At 46.4% G+C, this 20,914-nt stretch overlaps 2 protein-coding genes across 2 annotated transcripts; both read right to left on the reverse strand.

Moving 5' to 3' along the window:
• Positions 1 to 4,887: 4,887 nt before the first annotated feature.
• ccp110 (centriolar coiled-coil protein 110) lies at positions 4,888 to 17,262 on the reverse strand (the record flags this gene model as incomplete). Its single annotated transcript, XM_079281049.1, has 13 exons — positions 4,888 to 4,963; positions 5,466 to 5,525; positions 5,609 to 5,674; positions 5,801 to 5,874; positions 6,285 to 6,401; positions 6,482 to 6,583; positions 6,725 to 6,841; positions 7,696 to 7,805; positions 8,072 to 8,240; positions 8,437 to 8,558; positions 8,697 to 9,893; positions 16,140 to 16,272; positions 17,098 to 17,262. The coding sequence occupies 13 exons, from the start codon at positions 17,260 to 17,262 to the stop codon at positions 4,888 to 4,890; spliced, it is 2,508 nt and encodes an 835-aa protein (XP_079137175.1).
• A 1,905-nt stretch (positions 17,263 to 19,167) lies between these two features.
• LOC306786697 (uncharacterized protein) lies at positions 19,168 to 20,065 on the reverse strand (the record flags this gene model as incomplete). The annotated part of the gene is made up of 5 exons (XM_079281543.1): positions 19,980 to 20,065; positions 19,841 to 19,876; positions 19,580 to 19,732; positions 19,380 to 19,498; positions 19,168 to 19,290 (listed from the first exon to the last, which is right to left on the reverse strand). The coding sequence occupies exons 1-5, from the start codon at positions 20,047 to 20,049 to the stop codon at positions 19,168 to 19,170; spliced, it is 501 nt and encodes a 166-aa protein (XP_079137669.1). The 5' UTR covers positions 20,050 to 20,065.
• Positions 20,066 to 20,914: the final 849 nt, after the last annotated feature.

Consider the following 20,914-nt stretch of genomic DNA (forward strand, 5'->3'; position numbering starts at 1 on the left):
TAACACAAGGACAGCCACAAAGTCATAAGAACCAGTCACATATATTCATATGACAACAAAGCACATCAATCCAGCAGACCTGCAGCGGATCCACGCATTCCACCACACAAGAGCACGAGCCATCAAATATTATTCATAAAAACGTTACTGCAGATGTAAAAAAACAAACGCAGTTTGTCACTTACCAAATTCTTTGTTGACAAAGAATTGAATCCCAGTACATCATTTCAGTTCCAGTAAGAAGTCCTTCTCGATTCATGGACGCCGTGACAGTCGAGCCGCCCCTGTATTTCGCCGGCCATTCGCACCTCCGCCCCGACCGTCGCCCGGCACGAGCGCACGGCGCAGACTGCAGTTATGGAGAAAAGTTTTTAAAAGCACCGTAGTGTCCAGCCGTGCTATGGCGTCCTCAGATCGCGAGGAGTAGTATAATGTCAGTTTATACTGTTGATGCAGTTTTCACTGATTATTGACTTTCGGTATTAGAGTCAATTGAACGTGTTCTGTGAAGCATATTATATAGTCGGGGCCGGCGATGTCAGAGACCGGCCCAAACCCCGTCGGCCTACCGGGGATTCCCCCGGTATCCCCGATGGCCAGTCCGCCCCTGTGTGTGACACGGACTACTCTCGCCGTCAAGCTGCCAGCCCTCCGGTGTCGAGCCACGGGCCTCACACCGTCGCTCTGCCACTCTGGTGTCGGACCACGGGCTCCACACCTTCACACATTCGAAATAAAACCTGTTCATAGTAACTTCTGTCTCATGTGGTCTTGCGTTTGGGTCCTACCTGCGAACTCCCACATAACAGAAGCAAAATTTAACATTGGTCTCTATGGAGCAGAATGTTGGTTTTCCTCTCAATTAACGGCTTCGGTGTCAAATGTGGAAATCTGTGGGATTCCACAGTCATTTTTCTACGACAAGGACAATATTAGCTACTTCTACATCCAGAAATTATGCATGAAGAGTGAAGATTGTGGACACAGTGGCAATGATGAGCCTGTCATTTAATAACCGGTTTGTGTTTATCGAACATTATGATTCTGTCTCCTCTCCCCTTCTCCCCCACACCCCATTTCAAAATAAAATATATAATTATATATTTATATGTATATAATCAAATTACAATCCAATAGCCTATCATCATACTTAACGATATAAAGTTGACACTGTCAGGTCAGGTCCATTCTCCATCCATTGTGTGCGGTCTCTTTAAGAATTAGGATTTGGGAGTGACACGGATATGAAAGCTAGTTTATCCGTCTTTCCTTTACAAGCAGGAAAATTATTTCTCTCTTTATTTGAGAAAAGTTCATATTTGTATTGTCAAATTTCACTATGACCCTGAAATTCTGTATCTTGTGTTATCACATACTGAATGCAAGCAAAACTACAGCGCAAAATCACACTCTTTCTGATTGAACCAATCTATGAACGGTCTGAAACAATGGATATCCACGGCCCCAAATGGACCCCAAAACAAATTGTGCGCAAACATGCCACTCCCCTTGGAGCTAAGCTCAAAATCAAAATGCCCCTGAGTGTGATTAATAGTGAACTTGATGTTAACTTTATGGGGGTTTTTTGTTAGACGTTACATCGGAGCTTGAGATGGTGAAGAACCGCTACGAAGTACTGAAGGGAAGCCCAGATGAAGAAACACTAATTTGGTAAAACTGTTGTTAAAATATCTACATAATGCCTCCAGATTGAGCTGTTCTGAATAATGCTGACGATGCTTTTTATTACACTAGTGCTGGTCCGCCCAGCCCGGCAGCTGCACCGCTGATAACCAACTGAAGAGCCCTGCATGCACGCTGGTTAGAGACGTCAGGCCTCTGGATTTGGTCGCAACCATTTTTGTCAACTCATCTTATATCTACATCTATATATAGGAGACAGCAAAGGATCGAGACTTTTTGGCCTTTTTTAGATGACTTCTGGAGGGTTCATAATCTTGACATTTGACATTTTGTTTTAACTTTCACATCGATTTTTTTGGCATTCATTTTTCTTAATCTTTTTCTTTCCTTTCTGTAAAAAACAAATAAAACTGGTTTGTATTTTGTGCATTCCAACCAAAGTCCAGTGTTCATCTCTGGTGGGGTCCTCTAGTCTCCTAAAGGTCAGAGTGCTCTTCCCCTGGGATAGGCTGACAGTCGTAAATTAATTACACAATAAATTTGAATGACTTTCCTGTTACAAGCTAAGGTTAAGATGGTGGTGTTCAATATTGTTGTGATTTACTAACTTGCTTGGCTCAGATTGATTTTGAAGCGCTGCTAATGTATCATATGTGATGCTGCAGTGTTGATTATCATGTTTAGACGTTAGATGTTGTGTATTAGGAAGCAAAAGGGGTCAGATTGGCATCTAAATTGGGGGTGTTAGGGCTGGGGTCCTGAAGCTGCCCTTAATAACCGAGCGAGGTTCCCAATCACACGGGGTTCCTCCTCCAGCGGTGGCCCTTTAGAGCGGGTCCATCATGGAGTACATCCGGCCCACACCGATTGCACACACACACACACACACCTAAATCCGTTGATATCCGGTAGTCAGAAAGGCCGACGTTAGCCTGAAAGAAGAGATACGTTATCATTGATGTTGTGAAATGCTCTAAAAGCTTCTTTATGTTCCCACGAACATCAGTTTTTATTGTGAGATGAACAAATGATTTTTTCAAATTCTTCTTCCTTAAAACTTCTCGTCTTAGATTTGACCTCAAATTAAAATTTCCTGACACAAATCTACATGACAGTTCCCAAGGATGTTTAGTAACACACACCACAAATACTATAAATATTATAAATGTGTGATCAATTATAACATAGGAGTTACGATCTGTGAGGTGCGTTCTCACAGGAGCATTATGTTCGTGAAACTTTAAACAGGTAGGAAATTAAATAAAACTTATCTCCACAATCCAGATGCTGTAAATTTCCAAACCATTTGTCAGTTTGTCCTGATAATGATCGCTCTTCATGTACAAACAGGTTTAGTAAAGGTGTGTTGTTATTCATTCAGGGTTCATGGTCGTGGAATGTATTATGCTTGGTCATGCTTCAAAGTGCCACTTACTGATGCAAGAACATGGAACATGCAGACACACATGTAGGGACGGACATCATTAATATTGCTTTTTGGTCCAGAGGTTTATCACAACTCTTATCACTTCCTTTCTAATTACTCTCCAAGAAAAATAATAACTTCATACAACTTAAGTCACTATATGAACTTGAGGGATCACAGAGACAATAGCATCAGTGTCATTATATCAGGCCTCCAGTAAACCTTTTGTTAACAAGTGTCTGACCTTGTACGCGTTCAAACATGAGCTTGTTGGTTTTGGGTGTGTGCTTTGGTGAGTAATCTACTGTTGATACCAGGAAGTTATAAATGACGTGTACACACGATAGGAAGAATTTCAGCACACAAACAGATTCACTTTTTTAGCTATATTGTAAAATAATCATGAAGGTGATTATTTTAATAGATAAGGGACTTTGCGATTATGATGAAACAAGTCTCACCCGTGTTGTTATTCATTAACGATTGATGGTAGTGGAATGTATTATACTTGTTCTTGCTTCTAAGTGCCACTTACTGATGCAAGAACATGAAACATGCCGACACACAGATGGGCTATCAATAGGGACGAGCATCATTTTTGCACAATTATCAGTTCCTTTCTTATTACCGTCCAAGAAAAATAATAACTTAATGCAATAATAATTGAAAAAAGTAGAAATGAAAGAGGGATAATTGAGGCAATTACATCAGTGGCATTACGTCAGGCCACCACTAAAACCTTCTTTTTTTAACAAGTGGCTGAACTTAACTACCGACCACACCGCATCATGACAGTTTCTCCCTGCGTTGCTTGTTGGGTCAATCCAGTTTCACTGTAAACATTTTATTTTTATTTTATAATCAGAGACCAGAAAATTCAAAAAATTTCAGAATTTATTCTGGTAATAAAAAACATTAAAAAGTCCTTTTTCTTTTTTAAAGAGAGAGTACAGCAATATCATCAAACAACATCAAGACACTGAATACTTTTGATGTAGAAATGATGTCTGTGTGGTATCACAGTGAACTCGTGGGTGTACCAATTCCTTAACAATATATTCTTATATTTAGAGTCTGACCCTCAGTGTTGACATGGCAGTTGACAATGAGGGAAAACGTACAGAGAATTTGACTCAATCGTCTCAGTAATTTAGTTTCACTCAGTGTTGCTGTGCATCTCCTGTTGTGTGAAGCTACATTAATGTAACAGTGCGCCACTGTGTAAATAAAATATCACCAATGTTGAAACACACTGAAATGCCTCAGAGTAATGTAAACTCAGCACCATTTAATACAGAAACAAAGCACAAACAGGTACTTAAAGGCCTTGAACAAAACAATTCTAATTGATGTATTATACTCACTTAAATACTTTCACGTGATTGTCAGCATGAAAGTTATTTTGTAAATTCTCTTCCAGCAATAAGCACTAGATGTTTATGAACACAACAATGGTAAATATATGCATGCTAACATGCTGCAGATAGCAAAGGCAATGTTCTTCTGCACGGATACAAATTAATTTCCTTTAACTCTGACCTTCTTCTAGCTTGCATTTAAATAGACTTACTTTCTTTTCACTTCAAGCTCCCTGTGAGATTTGTGCTCAGTTCAGCTCTTTTCAGCTACAACAGTAAAACACAATGACATGGTGATGATGTATACCAGTGAGCTCAAGTATGGTGGTGAATACAATCATTTGAGTTTCAGATGGTACAATCATATTAGCAGCTCAGACTGGACTTACGGTGGGGCAAGGTTTGTATTCAAAGACTAAAAAATCAAAGTTGACAGGTCGGGGGAAGTTGAGTCATCTGTTAACCCAGAGAGTGCTGCTTCTTCAGGCTCTCTGAGCGCCTCACTCTCTCCTCTGGGGTCTTTCTGTACCAGCTCCTGAGAAGAAAAAGCCACTGTCATACTTTACTAACTTTAAAGTCATCTGTAAAAGCTGAAATCCAAACATTTATGTACACTGTTGCCTTCAGCAAGAGGCAAATAAAGTATTGGAATTACAGTTCATTGGTTAGCCAAGCATGACATCCACTTCTGGATTTTTGCTGCTATGCAAAATAGATTAGGTCAGCATATAAAATATGAAATGTCCAATCAGGAGAGACTTCAGAGCTTAGGTCCAAAGTATACTGGAGCACACGGATTTAAGGCAACACACTTTATTAGAAGACTACCGTTCTGAAGCCAAGTGCGTCTTCATCAGAGTCAGACAAAGTGTAATGCTTGTTAATTAGGACACTAGCAACCCAAAAAGCATATCAGCATTTTCTCAGTCGTGGGGTGATGTGGAGTGACAAATCTCCTAAGAAATGACATATGGCAGTTTATGTGATTTATGATAGCAAGATAAGGCACTCTGTGATTATGGTGAAACAAGTCTCACCCCTGGCAGTTCAGCTGGCCTGGCACAGGAGAATTTTGGCCTTGGCTCGGCTTCAGGACTCTGGAAATGAAGAAAGGATGTGTTTAGAGAACTAATCTTCTGCGGACATTAAACACAGGGAATTGTAGTTCAGTCTAGAGCACCTGTTAGTAGTGGGGCTCTTTGGCTTCTGCTGCTTCTTTCTAGCCATTGATGGGGATTCACCGACCCTGGAGGAGCACCAAACACATACAATAAAAACACTGCTGATCCCTGGAGCCCATCATCAAAAACATTCGCGTCTAAAACCAGATCTCATCTGCAATGTAAGGCCGTGTTCCTCTTTCCCATCGTACCTCTTTTTCCTGTCCAGAGACCTCTGTGTGGCAGCAGACAGAACCACTCTCTCCTTGGGGCCCTTGGCTTTCTCCTTTTGAAACAGTCAGTCAGGATCATAGTTTATGACTGAAGCACTGACACTGACGGTATAAGACGAGGCACGTTGCCACCAAACAGTGTTTCTTCCCTGTAAGACACTTTGTCCGTGTGGTAATCAAGGTGTCATATAGATACAGTTCATCATGATATGCTTTTCAAGTACCACCAGCTATCAGCAGGTAGAACAATTATAATTCATCAAGCCATGTCTTGATTTATACTTTGGTAAACATCACACAAGTTGTCCAGACAAATGCTTCACTGCTCACCAAGCACGAGTACAAACTCAAGTTAGTTTCCAAGTTCATACTGAGAGTGAAAAGATATCTGAACTTCTCCTTCACTTCTTCCTTTCAAAGAGGAGCAACACATGGATGTGTGATCGATTGGTTGACAGGTTACCATGTCTCGCAGCTTCCTCTCTGCTCGGAGCTCCCTGTCCTGCTGCAGCAATGCTAATCGATCCCAGAGAGGCATTTCAAAGAAGATGTCATGGATGTCATAAAGGGCTGCACGTAACTGCGGGACAAACGAGGCACACATAAACACAGAGTAAGATGGACCTCTGCTGTCTGTAGACAGTAACTGCACGTTCATACCTGGGCTCGCACTCTCTCCTGCAGGGAGCGATCTTGTGCAGAGCAGGGGCCTCTCTTCTGTGGACCTTCTGTCTGGAAGGAGCGGATGAACTCCTGTGTATCCTAAGCACACATATACACTCAACACATTCCTAAACATACAGTTGTTCCCAGTCACTAACATGATGATAGATGTATTGATTAACTCTTATTAAAATCAATTAGTTGTGCACATTATTATTTGTGTTAAACGTGTAATCTCACCAGGATGGTCTGTCGCAGGTGTTTGACCTTCTCTGTTTTCAGCAGTCTGCGAGTGAGGAAGCCACGAATGATGGCGCCAAGTCGACAGAAGGCTCTCTGCTGCCCTGCTGTCATAACCTGGACGACAAGAAGATACGAGAAGACGGGAACGTGAAGATAGAAAAGTCCCACGTGAACCCCAGGGAGTCCCTGTGACACGGCTGCTAAACCTGAGTTCGCCAGTCAGGCTTCTGTGTGATAAAGTTGCAGTTACTGTATTTTACTGCTGCGGTGAGGATCTACTTCACTTCGAGAGTTTTTCTCTTATTTTCTCCTACACCCACACACATACATACATACACACACACACACACGTGTCGTTACGCTCATAAGCGCGGCCTCCATTGAGTGTCTCATTCCCTCTTTAAATAATCACGGCCACGCTGCCATTGTGGAGCCTTGCGTGGAGTAATCACTCATGTGACTACGTCAAGGTGATGTCACCTACACCACCTTGCTCTCTCTTTCTCTCTCTCCCCCTCCTACACCCACACACATACATACAGACACCCACACTCCCCTCGCCACATGCCAGTTTGTTGCTTTTAGGTTTAGTATGCTTGCAATTGTATAATAGATGTTTGTTGATTTATAATATTATTGATTTTTGACGAGTATTGTTATTGACAACAGCTGGTTTTTATGGTCAGTGCTGATTCAATCCTTCACTGTTCACTCTAAATGTGGAATAGTACTTTTACATTTTTTGAGTGAACACAAATTTTCACCCTAACCCTAACTTAATCCACAATTTGGTTATTGGTGCCACGTTATTATTAATCTATGTTAATAATCCCATTGATATTAATACTTTTGAAAAATACGAAAATTCATTTGTATATTTGACAAAAACCAAACCCGCTCCAGGCAGATCCCAACATGTGTAACTTATGCAATCACACACACCCTCTTGTCTACTTGTGCATACATACCAGACTTAGCCTCGCTCGAGGTTTGCTCACTGCCCATGTGGGTCCCCACAGATAAACGGGAGGCTGGACAGAGGGAGAGGACACACTGGAACTTACAGGACTGGGAACACCTGGAAAAAGAAACATACTTTCAATTTAGGTGTTTGAACTTCTCTATTTTGAGCTGTATGCAATTGCATCTTGCGGCTTCCTCACACGCAGACTTTACATGCAGCTCTTTCTTCAATTCATATTGTTTAAAAGGTGAATGAAGAGTTGTCTGAATAGAAGTAATAATAATAATAAGAGTTAATAGACCACAACACTATTTTTGTCTTGTGTCAACACTGTTTAACAAACTCTAACAGAGTAATAAGTGAGCATGGTGAAGTGGTACCTATGGGTGATAGCTCAGATGGTGTGTGCACAAGGCTTAGTCCTGGGCAGGAAGGGCTCACAACAGGACGGCTGTCACTCACGGACCTACAATTCCACCCACAAGCATCCCCACTCAAAGGCCGCACACACCCCTGCTCCTTCAGTCTTCTATCTGTCTCCTCGAGCTCCTGAACACATGCGTAGACAGGAGACAAACACTTCAGTGCTTTCACCTTAAGCAAAAGAGAATACATTTACACTTCAACATTGCAACTAAATAATTCTTGCCAATCTGTAAAATAACTGATAAAGTACCGCACAACAAATAATCTTTTTGTATCTACTTCTATTTAGAATAGATAATGTGTGATTCCTTGTGCTGACCAGACAGAGGTGCTGTTGCTCTTTCTCCTGCTCAGCCAGGAGGAGAGACATCTGCAAGGCATGCTCCTCCTCCAGACACCGTTGCATATCCTCCAGAGCCAGCGCTCGCCTCTGGGTCTGCTCTGTTGATTTGCACAAATAAATACACAGCAAAAAAAATGCTTATTTTTTACCTTAAAAGTGCAATGGAAGAAACTGTGATCTCAGTGGAAATGACATATTACAGTGTGCATTACAGGAACTGTTGAAGAGAAACTCACCTGTCTTGTTGGCTTGTGCCTCAGCTGCATTTCTGAGGACAGTTGGTGTGGTCCTTCCATTGTGTGTCCCCTGAGGGTCATCAGGCTCCATTCTGAGCGGGACCTGAGCAAAGTCAGAAGTCATGGAGGGCCTCAGCAGAGACGGTGAGGGATTATCTACCTCACACGACTGGTGTAAGGGGGCTGCAGGGGTGCGCCAACTTGGAGCCATCCGTGTAACTCCTGCCATGAAGCGAGGAACCCTTTCCTGGCTGCGGTCTATGTGCTCACCTCCAGAGTGGCAGCTATGCAGTTGGCTGTCCAAAGTGTGGCAGCGCCGGCGAAATCCTGCAGCCAGATGGTCAAGGGGTCCCTTTGGGCTAAACCCTGAGGCACTAATGGGACTACAGGGCTCCTGCAATGGACTGGTACCACAGTGGCTGGATCGACGATTGCCACTTTCACTACCCACTGAGCCCCCGTAACTGGGGGACATCATGGCCCCTGAGAGAGATTCTCCCCAATCTGCCATGCCAGCAACTTCCCCTGACCGTACTGGACTTCGGGGTATAAGGTCTGTTGGGCCGATGGGAAAATAAATATGGATGTTCCCTGTAGAAACTGGGCGTGGTTTGCGTTTTTGTGCACGGGGGCTAATGCTGGACTGTGGACTGGGGAGACGAGCATACCTGTCGGGTAGACTAGGTGAGAGGCAGCCAGACTGTTGGGGAATTGGGTCGCACAGAGTCTTATACTGGATTTGGGTCTGAGATTGGCCAATAGGGCTATGGTGCAGACTGAATCCAAACTCAAAACCCATGTCCCCCATGGGACTGCAGCTCTTCTTCTCCTTGTCAGAGATAGTCTCAGGCAGGGGAGTCCTGGTGACTGTGTGGACAACGGTTGACTCCTGCTGAGTCTGCTCTCTCTTCACATACTCCCTTGATCTCTTAAGAAGGCTGTCCAAACTAATATCCTCCTCATCCTCTTCCTCCTCCTCCTCCTCCTCCTCCTCCTCCTCACTCTTCTCTTCCCTCTTCACCATCACTTCCTCCACTGCCTTGTAGCTGTTGAGGATGGGGGTCTCAGAGCATGGCTGTTCATTTGTCTGAAGCCCAAATCCAGGGTCTCTGGGAAGTCCAGGAGAGTCAGTGACCAGGGTGTAGCCGCTGACTGCCGCAGATTTAGGAACTGGCATTTCAACATCTTCACTTGGTACTGTGACAGCCCCCGGGGTGGCAAGGGGGTTTCACGACAACACGGACCAATAAACACAACCAGTCGGTAGATAAATGGTGCAAGTGAGGTTTTTACTGAAGATAGAGAGTGGATAGAGGTAGGATAGACACTCAACAATACACTGTCCGCTTTCCAGAGGGATGGTCGGGGTTCACTTCCACGGTTCGGTGCACAACGGGTATTCCTCATACGGTCCAGGGCGCGGGCAGGAGCAGGGTAGTCGTACAGGCAGGGGTCGGGAGCCGGGCGGGTAGTCAGACGTTCCAGGGTGATCAAGGGGTAAGCCAGTTGTCTCCAATGCGTTTGCTGTGTCTCCGTCTCTTTCCACTCCTACTCTCTCCTAGTTTCCTGTGTCCGGGGCCCTTTTATAGTCCCCTCCTCCTCCTCCGATAGGGTGTGGTCGCTCCCTCGGCTCTCCTCCTCAGGTGTTGCTTGTTTGGGCTGATGGTGGTTTGGCGCTCTTTTCCACTCCCTGACATGGGGCTCCGCCTCCATGTCCGGCAATATCGTCCCTCTACCACTTCTCCTCTGAGGTTGCCCCTCCGGCTGCCACATACCCCCCCCCTTAAATCCGACCTGGGGGGAGGACTGCTCCAGGAACCTAGGGCGTCCCGTCTAGACAGGGCGTCCGCGTTTCCATGAGCGGCCCCGGATCTGTGGACAACAGAGAAAGCATATGGTTGAAGGGATAAAAACCAGCGTGTGACCCGGGCGTTATTGTCTTTTGAACGGGACATCCATACCAGGGGGGCGTGGTCCGTGACCAGGGTAAAGTGTCGTCCCAGCAGATAATATTTCAACTCCCCCAGAGCCCATTTGATGGCCAAACATTCCTTCTCGACCGTGGCGTATCTCGTTTCTCTCGGTAATAATTTTCTGCTTACGTATGTGATCGGGTGCTCCTCTCCATCCCTCAGCTGGGACAGGACGGCACCCACCCCGGTCTCGGAGGCATCTGTCTGTACCACCAATGGTTGCGTAAAGTCCGGGGTCACCAGCACTGGTTCAGAACAGAGTACTTCCTTCAGCTTCTCGAAGGCGTCCTCGGTCTCTGCCGTCCATACGATCCGATCTGGCAGCCGGTTTTTTGTTAGGTCCGTCAGGGGTGCTGCAAGAGCAGAGAACTGGGGAACAAACCGTCGATAGTAGCTAGCTAGCCCAATGAATGCTCGTACCTGTTTCTTTGTGCGGGGGCGGGGCCATTCCCGGATCGCCTCGACTTTCCCTACCTGGGGCTTGACGCAGCCGCGGCCGATGGTGTACCCCAGGTAGTCAGCTTCCCGGAGGCCGAGGCGACATTTCTTGGGGTTGGCTGTCAGCCCCGCCCCTCGCAGAGCTTTCAGGACGGCTTCCAGTCTTTGGAGGTGAGCCCCCCATTCCTCCCCGTGCACGACGATGTCGTCCAGATAGGCTGCCGCGTATTCTCGATGGGGACGTAGTACCTGGTCCATCAGTCTCTGGTACGTGGGGGGGGCTCCGTGGAGACCGAACGGCAGCCTCTTATAGTGGTACAGTCCCATGGGCGTAGTGAAGGCCGTTTTTTCCCTGTCTTCGGGGGCTACTGCCACTTGCCAGTAGCCTTTAGTCAAGTCGAGGGTGGTGATGTATCTGGCCCTCCCGATGCGCTCTATCATCTCGTCCACCCGGGGCATCGGGTAGGCATCGAATTTTGAGATGGCGTTGAGCTGCCTAAAGTCATTGCAGAACCTGACCGAGCCATCGGGTTTCGGAACCAACACTATAGGGCTGCACCACTCGCTCGTCGAGGGTTCGATGATGTCGGCCTCCAGCATACTCTGTACCTCCCTCTCTATCGCCCCCCGGCGGGCTTCGGGGATGCGGTACGGCCTTAGCTTCACCTTCTTCCCGGGCTCGGTGATTATCCGGTGTTGCACCAGTGTGGTGTATCCGGGGTCCGGGGAGAACACGTCCCGGAACCGATCCACCATTTCCCGGACGTCCTGCTTCTGCCGGGGGGTCAACTCTTCTCCCACGGGTACCTCGACTGGCTCCGTTTTTCCTGGGAGGGTAGAGAGAGAGAAACAGAGCATGGCATCCCTACGCACCCATTTCTTGAGCAGGTTCACATGATAAACCTTCGTCGGGTGCCTCCGACCTGGTTGCCGGACTCGGTAGTTTACCGGCCCCACTTTCTCCATTACTTCATACGGCCCCCTCCATCGGGCTAGAAACTTACATTCCGCCGTGGGTACCAGGACCAACACCCGATCCCCTGGGTTAAACACTCGGGGTTGGGTTCCCCGGTTGTACACGCGGGCTTGGGCCGCCTGTGCCTCGGCCATGTGTTCTCGGACGATGGGCCAGAGGGATGCCATCCTCACCCTCATCTCCTCGACGTGGTCCACCATGGTGCGGTAGGGGGAGGGTTGGTGTTCCCAGGCTTCTTTGGCCAGGTCGAGTAGCCCCCGGGGTCGTCGACCGTACAGGAGCTCGAAGGGCGAGAATCCGGTAGATGCCTGGGGCACCTCTCTGATGGAGAACATCAGGAAGGGTAGCAGTTGGTCCCAATTCTTCCCGTCCTGGTCCATGGTTTTTTTCAACATTTTCTTCAGTGTCTGGTTGAATCGTTCTACTAGTCCGTCCGTTTGGGGGTGATACACCGACGTCCTCAGTTGGGTCACCTTCAGCATGCCACACAGATCCTTCATGATCCTAGACATGAACGGGGTTCCTTGGTCGGTGAGAATCTCCTCCGGTATTCCGACCCTGGAAAACAACATCACCAGCTCCCTTGCAATGCCCTTGGTGGCCATAGAGCGTAGGGGGATGGCTTCGGGATACCGGGTGGCGTAATCCACTATCACCAGGATGTACCTGTGTCCCCGGTTGGTCTTGGGTAGGGGCCCCACTAGGTCCATCCCGATCCTGCTGAAGGGGACGGTGATGATCGGCAGGGGCACCAGCGGGTTTCTGTGATGGGGTTGTGGGGCCACTTGTTGACACTCGGGGCAGCTCCGGCAGTAATCCTCCACGGCTTTTTTTATTCCGGGCCAGTGGAACCTGGCCCTCACCCTTTCCAGGGTTTTCTCCACTCCTAGATGGGCACCTAAGATATGGGAGTGGGCTAACTGGAGGACAGAGGGTATGAAAGGACGTGGTACCAGTAACAACCTGAGGGGGGCCCCGTCCTTTATTACTACCTGGTAGAGGAGCCCGTTATAAATGGAGAAATGTGTGGGAGGGAGGTCTCTTACCCCGTCCAGTGGTCGTCCGTCTACGGCGGCCACCTGCCGAAGGGCGTGGGCTAGGTTGGGGTCCTCCAACTGGGCCGTCCCAAACCTCCCTGTGAGGGGCCCGGGTAAGATGGGCTCCTCCGGGTCCTGGGGGAACAGCCCGGCCAGCTCCTCTTCTTCGAGGGAGGGGGTATCTGCCTCCTCGGGGATGGGTGGCGCCTCTCCTTCGGGCTCACTGGGGCTGGAGGGTCCGTCGTTCTCGACGGCTGTGGCATATACGTCCTCGGGGTTGGGTTGGGTGGCCTCCACCAACGCCCGGGCCACGGCACTGGCGACTCCTTCTGATAGGGGATCGGTGGAGATCTCCTCCCCCAGCCCACAGATGGCTTTCTTCTTGGACTTTCGGTGAGGGGTCGTACCTGGTTTCACCACCAGGCTGCGCCACAGCTCCTGGAACACGGGCAGGTCTCGGCCGACCAGCACCTCTACGGGGAGTCCTTCCACTACTCCTGCAGTGCCGACGTATCTACCCCTCGTCGTGTATATTTCGAGGGCGGTGGTGGGGTATTCGCGGGTCTCCCCATGGATGCACGTGACCGCTCGGGTGCCGGTTAGGAGCGGGTACTGAGCAAACGTAGGTCTCACCAAGGTAATCGCGCTCCCGGAATCCACCATCGCGGAGGCGTCGCGGCCGTTTACTTTGACCGGGGTGAGGGGCATGAGGTCCTCGTGAGTGGCCCAGCATCCGGTAATCAGTCCGCATGGGCGACTCCCCTCACTGGCCGTGGGCATGGGTGCGTCCTGGCGGTGAGGACATTCCCAGGCGATGTGCCCGATCTCGCCGCAGTGGTAGCACCTCCTCTCTTCCGGTCCACCCGCCGGCCGACGTCGGGGAAAGCCTGGGGGAAAGGAGGGAGACACATAGGTAGTTTCCTCCGTTCTCATCTTTTCTTTGCGGGTGGACCCCTCCACTTTCGGGTTTCTTCCCCCACGCACTAACGCTTGTGCTGCGTGGTAACCCTCCATGATCTCTACCAGTTCCTCGAGGTTGCGGGGGTTTCTCTGGCCGGCCAATTTTTTTTGCCTCATACGGGAGGGATCTGAGGAATTTGTCCATGACGACACGATCGGTGGGCGACACCTCGGTGGGCTCTGCGTGCAGCCAGGCCGTCGTAATCCTCTTGATCTCATGCATCTGGGCTCGCGGAGAAAGGGAGGTGTCATATGTCCATTCATGAAATCGTTGTGCCTTTAGTACCAGCGTGACCCCGCATCGCTGTAACGCTTCCGCTTTCAACACCCGGAAGTCAACTTTTCCAGCGCGCTCTAAGTCCTGATACGTTACTTGCGTTTCGTTGATCAAAAAGGGGGCTATCAACTCAGCCCAGTGCTCTTCTGGCCATTTTTCCCGGAGTGCCGTTGTCTGGAATATCTGAAAAAATATTTCCACATCGTCAGCTGCCGTCTGCTTGAGAAGGAAGCGCGCTGGGTTGGCTTTCTCCACGGTACGTTGCTCCTGTTGTGTCTGTAACATGCCCTTGATGTCGCTTTGCATCGCCTCCGCGCGTTCGGTTTGTACCGCCATATACTGCTCCATGTGTACTTGCTGTTGGTATTGTTGTTGCTGCTGTGCTTGGAGGATTTGCATTTGTACTTGCATGGCTTGTTCGTGGCGTTTTTGGGTTTCCTGGTTGCTAGCGATTAGCCCCGCTAGCAGCTCTTGAAATGGCACCGGGGTGGCCATGCTTACTGGGTTGGTCGGTCTATCGGTCAGTGTTGCCAGAACCGGACTGTGCCCACATTCTCCACCAAATTGTGACAGCCCCCGGGGTGGCAAGGGGGTTTCACGACAACACGGACCAATAAACACAACCAGTCGGTAGATAAATGGTGCAAGTGAGGTTTTTACTGAAGATAGAGAGTGGATAGAGGTAGGATAGACACTCAACAATACACTGTCCGCTTTCCAGAGGGATGGTCGGGGTTCACTTCCACGGTTCGGTGCACAACGGGTATTCCTCATACGGTCCAGGGCGCGGGCAGGAGCAGGGTAGTCGTACAGGCAGGGGTCGGGAGCCGGGCGGGTAGTCAGACGTTCCAGGGTGATCAAGGGGTAAGCCAGTTGTCTCCAATGCGTTTGCTGTGTCTCCGTCTCTTTCCACTCCTACTCTCTCCTAGTTTCCTGTGTCCGGGGCCCTTTTATAGTCCCCTCCTCCTCCTCCGATAGGGTGTGGTCGCTCCCTCGGCTCTCCTCCTCAGGTGTTGCTTGTTTGGGCTGATGGTGGTTTGGCGCTCTTTTCCACTCCCTGACATGGGGCTCCGCCTCCATGTCCGGCAATATCGTCCCTCTACCACTTCTCCTCTGAGGTTGCCCCTCCGGCTGCCACAGTACTTTATGTGCCTGTGCAGAGACAATAAGTCATGATGACCAACATCAAACAATTGTTCAAATCAAAAGCAACCATGAAGGAATTATATGCCCCAAACCGCATTGGTTTAAAGTAGTTAATTTATCACTGACGTAAAAACAATTAAATGTAAAGAAATATCAGATAGTCCAGTGTTGGTTGTGGACTTCAGAATCACCTGAAACTATTTTAGTGACACATTTGATCCAGCTCTCTTAATAAATAGCCCAGCCTACCAGAGACAGTGTTGAGTCAGACAACCTGTATCCAAGTCTGCAAATGCCTCAAGAGATTCTGGGACAGACTGTACTTTAGTGTTTGTGCGACATCGTGGGACTGACACACAGTCCTATTTCACATATGGGCATGTTTAAGAAATGTAGATGAAGTGTGTTCATGAAATAAACAAAGTGGCTTCATGTTTAATGTTCTGAACACTGAAATCTATATTGTATTACTTTCGTAAGCATTTGGATGTGGCATATGGATTTTGTTATTTAACTTAGCCTATTCAGTGCACACTGTACACAATATCACATTCATTTCACAAAACATCTTCCATAGCCCACTGAATCCTGTTGCAGAAAACACCCAGGTCTGTAACCAGGACCATACTGTGCTACTGACCTGAGCTTGGTCCAGTATGCACTGAACCCGGGCCAGAAGGTTCTTCTTCTGCATGTTCTGCCTGTCCACCTCCAGCTGGACCGCCTTCTGTCTGTGGTCACGCATCTCACTACGCTGCTCTGCACTCAACTGGAAAAAGAAAATACAAACAAACACATGAGGAAAGATTATTCAGTAACTCGTTATGACAAGGTTTCCAATACACAAAATGTATTTCATGAGGTTTGTTTGTGATCTATTTTCAGTTATTGCTGATAACACAATCACTCTTCTTCCACTATACGTATGTTTGTGTCTCCTTTGTTTGAATCCTCAGCCTCACATTAGCCTCTCCATCGTGTGGCTATTCCTGAGAACTTGCTTTGTCAGCAGCCACTAGCAGATGGATTCTCCTGACTAACATCAAACAGCCTTGATGTTCCTCGTAATCAATTATGTCCACTCTCTTTCCCCTGCCAACTGCTGATCTAATTGGAACTACTCAGCCCGTGTGCTTCAGATATATTATCTAGGTCTCAAAAATAAACGTGTTTTACCCTTAATGTTTAACTCTACTTCAGTGATAATGTACCTCTGTGTACATCTGTAGTTTATGTCTAAAATATGTATCATCACATCCTTCTCATTTTACTGTGACTGAACAGTGTACGCAATGTTTTCTGTTACTATGAAAAACACAGCCACAGTAGGACAGTGATGGATAAACATACTTTCTAGGGAAACCAACCAAACATTGTATCATTAAAAAGCAGACGGTCAACAATAGTACTTGCTCTGGATAACAAACATTGCCTGATATTAAACAGAACTATTTACACTCATAACAGAAGCATACATTAGCTCCGATTTCTGTCTACTTTTCAGGAAGAAACTTTAGAAACTGTAATTATTATTATTATTACATCTTGTTTTTGTTCCCCGATAAGTTCCCGTGTCTGTTTATTTCTTCCTCACCAGTGGCGAAAGCACAGCTCTTCCATGGAAGCGGATGACAGAGAGAGCCTTCAGGGACCACAGTGGCTCACGAGTCGTCTTCTTGAATTTCGCCTCCTCCTGCAGTATGGCCAAACTCCGCAGACAGAACTGCTCGTAGCCTTCCATCTCTGGACACCCACACATCCACACTCTGAATAGGAAACCCAGCTGTTAAATTAAATAAGAGAGTGCGGAATTAGTCGGTGGACATGTGAGCTTTGACTGCACTGGGTGTGAATCACTAAGAGGAAATCAGCTGGAATCATATGTGGAAGAACAGGGCAGATAGCCTGCAACAAAAGAGGGTCTGTCTGCCCTTAATGGTTTGATCACACTCATCACATTCCTGTCATTCCTTTCTATCGGACCTCGCTGGTGACCGATTTCCATTTCCGTATGCCATGGAAATGCATGTGGCATCGTGTGTCTTATCAATACAGTTTCCATGGCATCGTGTGTCTTATCAATACAGTTTCCATGGCATCGTGTGTCTTATCAATACAGTTTCCATTTGTGAAATGCCTGTGAGCAAATGGATAGGACAGACCGTCAGGTAGCGCACACAGGGCGTTAGCGCACAGCTGTATGGATGAAAACAGAATTTCAATGAAATTAACGCTATTATCGTTTAATCTTTATATTATCCAGTAACATTACCATCCCTCGATTAGGTTTCAATTCATCCTGGGGTCCTTACGATGCTGTGAGTAACCTCGTGGTCTTCGGTCGCCTAATTACAGTAACGTCACCGCACACAGATTCATTACAGCCGTGACAGCGCGGTAGAGGTGGGGATGTGTCCTTTTGGGAACGTTGCCCAGCTATTACAGAGCAAGCTTGCTATCGTCGGTTTTTAATGTAATCTAAATGATACTCGATTTTACGGCATCTTTAAAAAACCATGAAGACGTTTTAGTCCAGATGTGCCCGGCAGAGTGACAGTTGATAAGGTTACACCGGTGCGTATTGCTCGATTCTTACCTTCAAAAAAGATTGGGGAGTGATATCTCTTTTTCTTTTCTCCTGATGACGGGAGTGTTAGACTCGCACAAATGTCGCATGGAAACAACAATGTGCGGCTACAACATGAACCTTGTGCTTCTCCTTCAATCTCGGGTCATCAGTTTCAACTCTTCCGGGCTCCAACAGCGCCTCCTGACAACAGCGCAACGGCCGCGTTCCAATATGTTCATGTTGCTATTATTAATCACTTCGTTCCACTGTCAACAATTTTAAGCACGCGCCAACACTTGAATGGTTTTAGAATGTTTTATGGATTATTTTTGGTCACAAAGAGGTAGCAGCGGAAAGTAACGGGTGAAACTGTTAGAAATATGGAACGAGATCTTTGTCGTTTAGGATTACCTCATCATTTAGATCCTAAATCACCTAATTTGTTAAATTTGTGGAATTTGACACGGCCCTTTTGTTTGCTGTGTGGCAATGTTATTATAAATCAATTTTGGAATGTGCACAGTTCAAGATGAAATAATGATAATTGATAGTGAAGATATTTTTTACATACACTGTACCTTGAGATGGGTCTCAAGATGAGTAGAAACATATTCCTAAATATAGGTTGTTTATTCAAGTAACCACTTGCTCACCATCACACAGACAATCGTAGCATTCCTGCACAGGGTTACTGGTGCAGGATACACAATGCACAGAGAGCAATAGGTGGGTTTGGGGGGTCAATAAGGGCCCAGCAGCCTTCTGTGCAGGACCATGTGTCTATATCAGCCTGTGGCTCTGTTGCCATGTTGTGCTGATTTGAATTTTAAATGGTTTGTTTATTAAACCAAAAGATCTTTTGACTCTTAATATACGCTTAATATCTGTGACCTATTTAATTATAATATAAATGATGGTGGGTCTAAAGCTCTTTGTATTATTTTACATTGCTGAAGGCTGAGGCCATGTCAGGTATAATAAACAGACCCGGACAATAATTGTCAGTGATGTCTTTATTTTTCTGACACTTAAAAACACAGCATCATGACAACAAGCCATCGTACATTCAGTATGATCAAAATGAGGTTGTTGTTTTCACAACTCATCTTTTGAGTGCACAGGTGAACCTGAATGTACCGGCTGAGCAATGCGCACATGTGCCTTGTTGTCCCGAAGTAGAGCTTCAATGTCGCTTTCTGTGAAGGTGGTTTTGGAACTCTGTCACAAAAAAAGAAACAGTATAAATTCTCAGCAGTTTAGTCTAATTAACGGGACATTAATGGTTCACAATGCGACGCATACCCTACCTCAAAAGACTGGTGTTTCACCCCTACACATGCGATGGACTGCTCATAACACAGGACTATATCCAGATGCTTTGGCTCTTCATTCACCAAAGCTTCATGGAACTGGTCGTAATGAGACTCTGGATTGGGAATTAAAAATAGATTATTAATTAAGAGTGTAAAAAACATGCAAATCCACTGTTATTGCCTCCTGATCTTACCTAACAAGTGCATGCAGGAGGATGTCATTTTGTCCATAGAGACGTCATCATGTTTGTAGGACAACAGTTTCTCACACACACCCCCACTGATGAGGTTCTCCACTACTGTCTGTCTGCTTTCAGCTGGGGCTTCCTTCATGGCTTTCTCAATCTCTGTCAAAGGAAATAGTCAAAACAAGTGGCAGAGATAATTCAGTGTCTATAATTTGAAACCTTTGTTTTCTTGGGTTTAGGGAAATATAGTTGAATTGTTCACTCTACCTTGTGCTGTTGTGAGACAACTCTCACAATAAGCGTCTGTTTAAAAGAAAAACAGTCAACAGAAACCAAGATAGCCAAACTACAAATAGCCTATCATGACTGAGGACACCAGCAGAATTGCAGTGTTTGATTTACTTACAGCGGTCCACGTTATCAGGCTGCACAGGAAGAAGGTAGCACATACACATTAGAAAAATTATGATTTTCATCGTCAGCGACTGTAGACCAAACACACACAACTAACAGCTCCCTACACACTAGGAAAGACAGAGCAGACAACTGTGCTCAGGCTAAATCGTCCTCCCTTTCACATAATGGAGTCATGTGATCTCAAGGACAATGGGATCATATCACCATCATTCCACGAATGACAGGGGTCCAGTTTTTCAGGTTTTCTCGCTGCTGACAGACGCAATCATTCCTGGTCTTTGAACTGTGATCTCAAAGTACTGTGAACTCAAAACACACATTTTCTTGTACTTTATGGATTCACTATACAAGAGTAGACTTAAGAGATTGGCGGTATTTTTTAGCAATAGGAGTGGGGAAAATAACAGGCTTAAAGAAGGCTATATACAGCTATATATATTATTTATATATTTATTTATTTATATTATAGCTGTATAATACTGTAAATATTTGTATGGAAAAGTATTATTGAGCAAAGTAAATCACTGGAAATTGGTTGGAGCATGTGTTGCATTGAGATATTTAGCTATTATGAACTTAATTAGCAGACTTACAATTAAGTCAAGATATCTGGGTTTTTTTCTTCAGTGCTTTCTTTGTTTGAGCTAAGGACTAGTTTTAGTTTGACCAAAACATTTTCTCTGTCAGGCTTCACATGAGAGACAAGTTAGTAAACAGTTTAATGTATCTTCTTCTTCTTCCTCTCATCATCAGTATTACTATTGGTAAGATAAGATAAGATACTCCTTTATTAGTCCCACAGTGGGGTATATTTGTTGTATGTCGTAGGCTAGCTTACTACATACGCGAGCCTTATTTAAGACCAGCCTCGGGAGAGAATGGCAACACCATCAAAGCCAACACCAACACATATTTTCCTACTAA

The sequence above is a fragment of the Melanostigma gelatinosum genome, assembly GCF_949748355.1.
Source record: "Melanostigma gelatinosum genome assembly, chromosome: 13".
Taxonomy (NCBI): Eukaryota; Metazoa; Chordata; class Actinopteri; order Perciformes; family Zoarcidae; genus Melanostigma; species Melanostigma gelatinosum.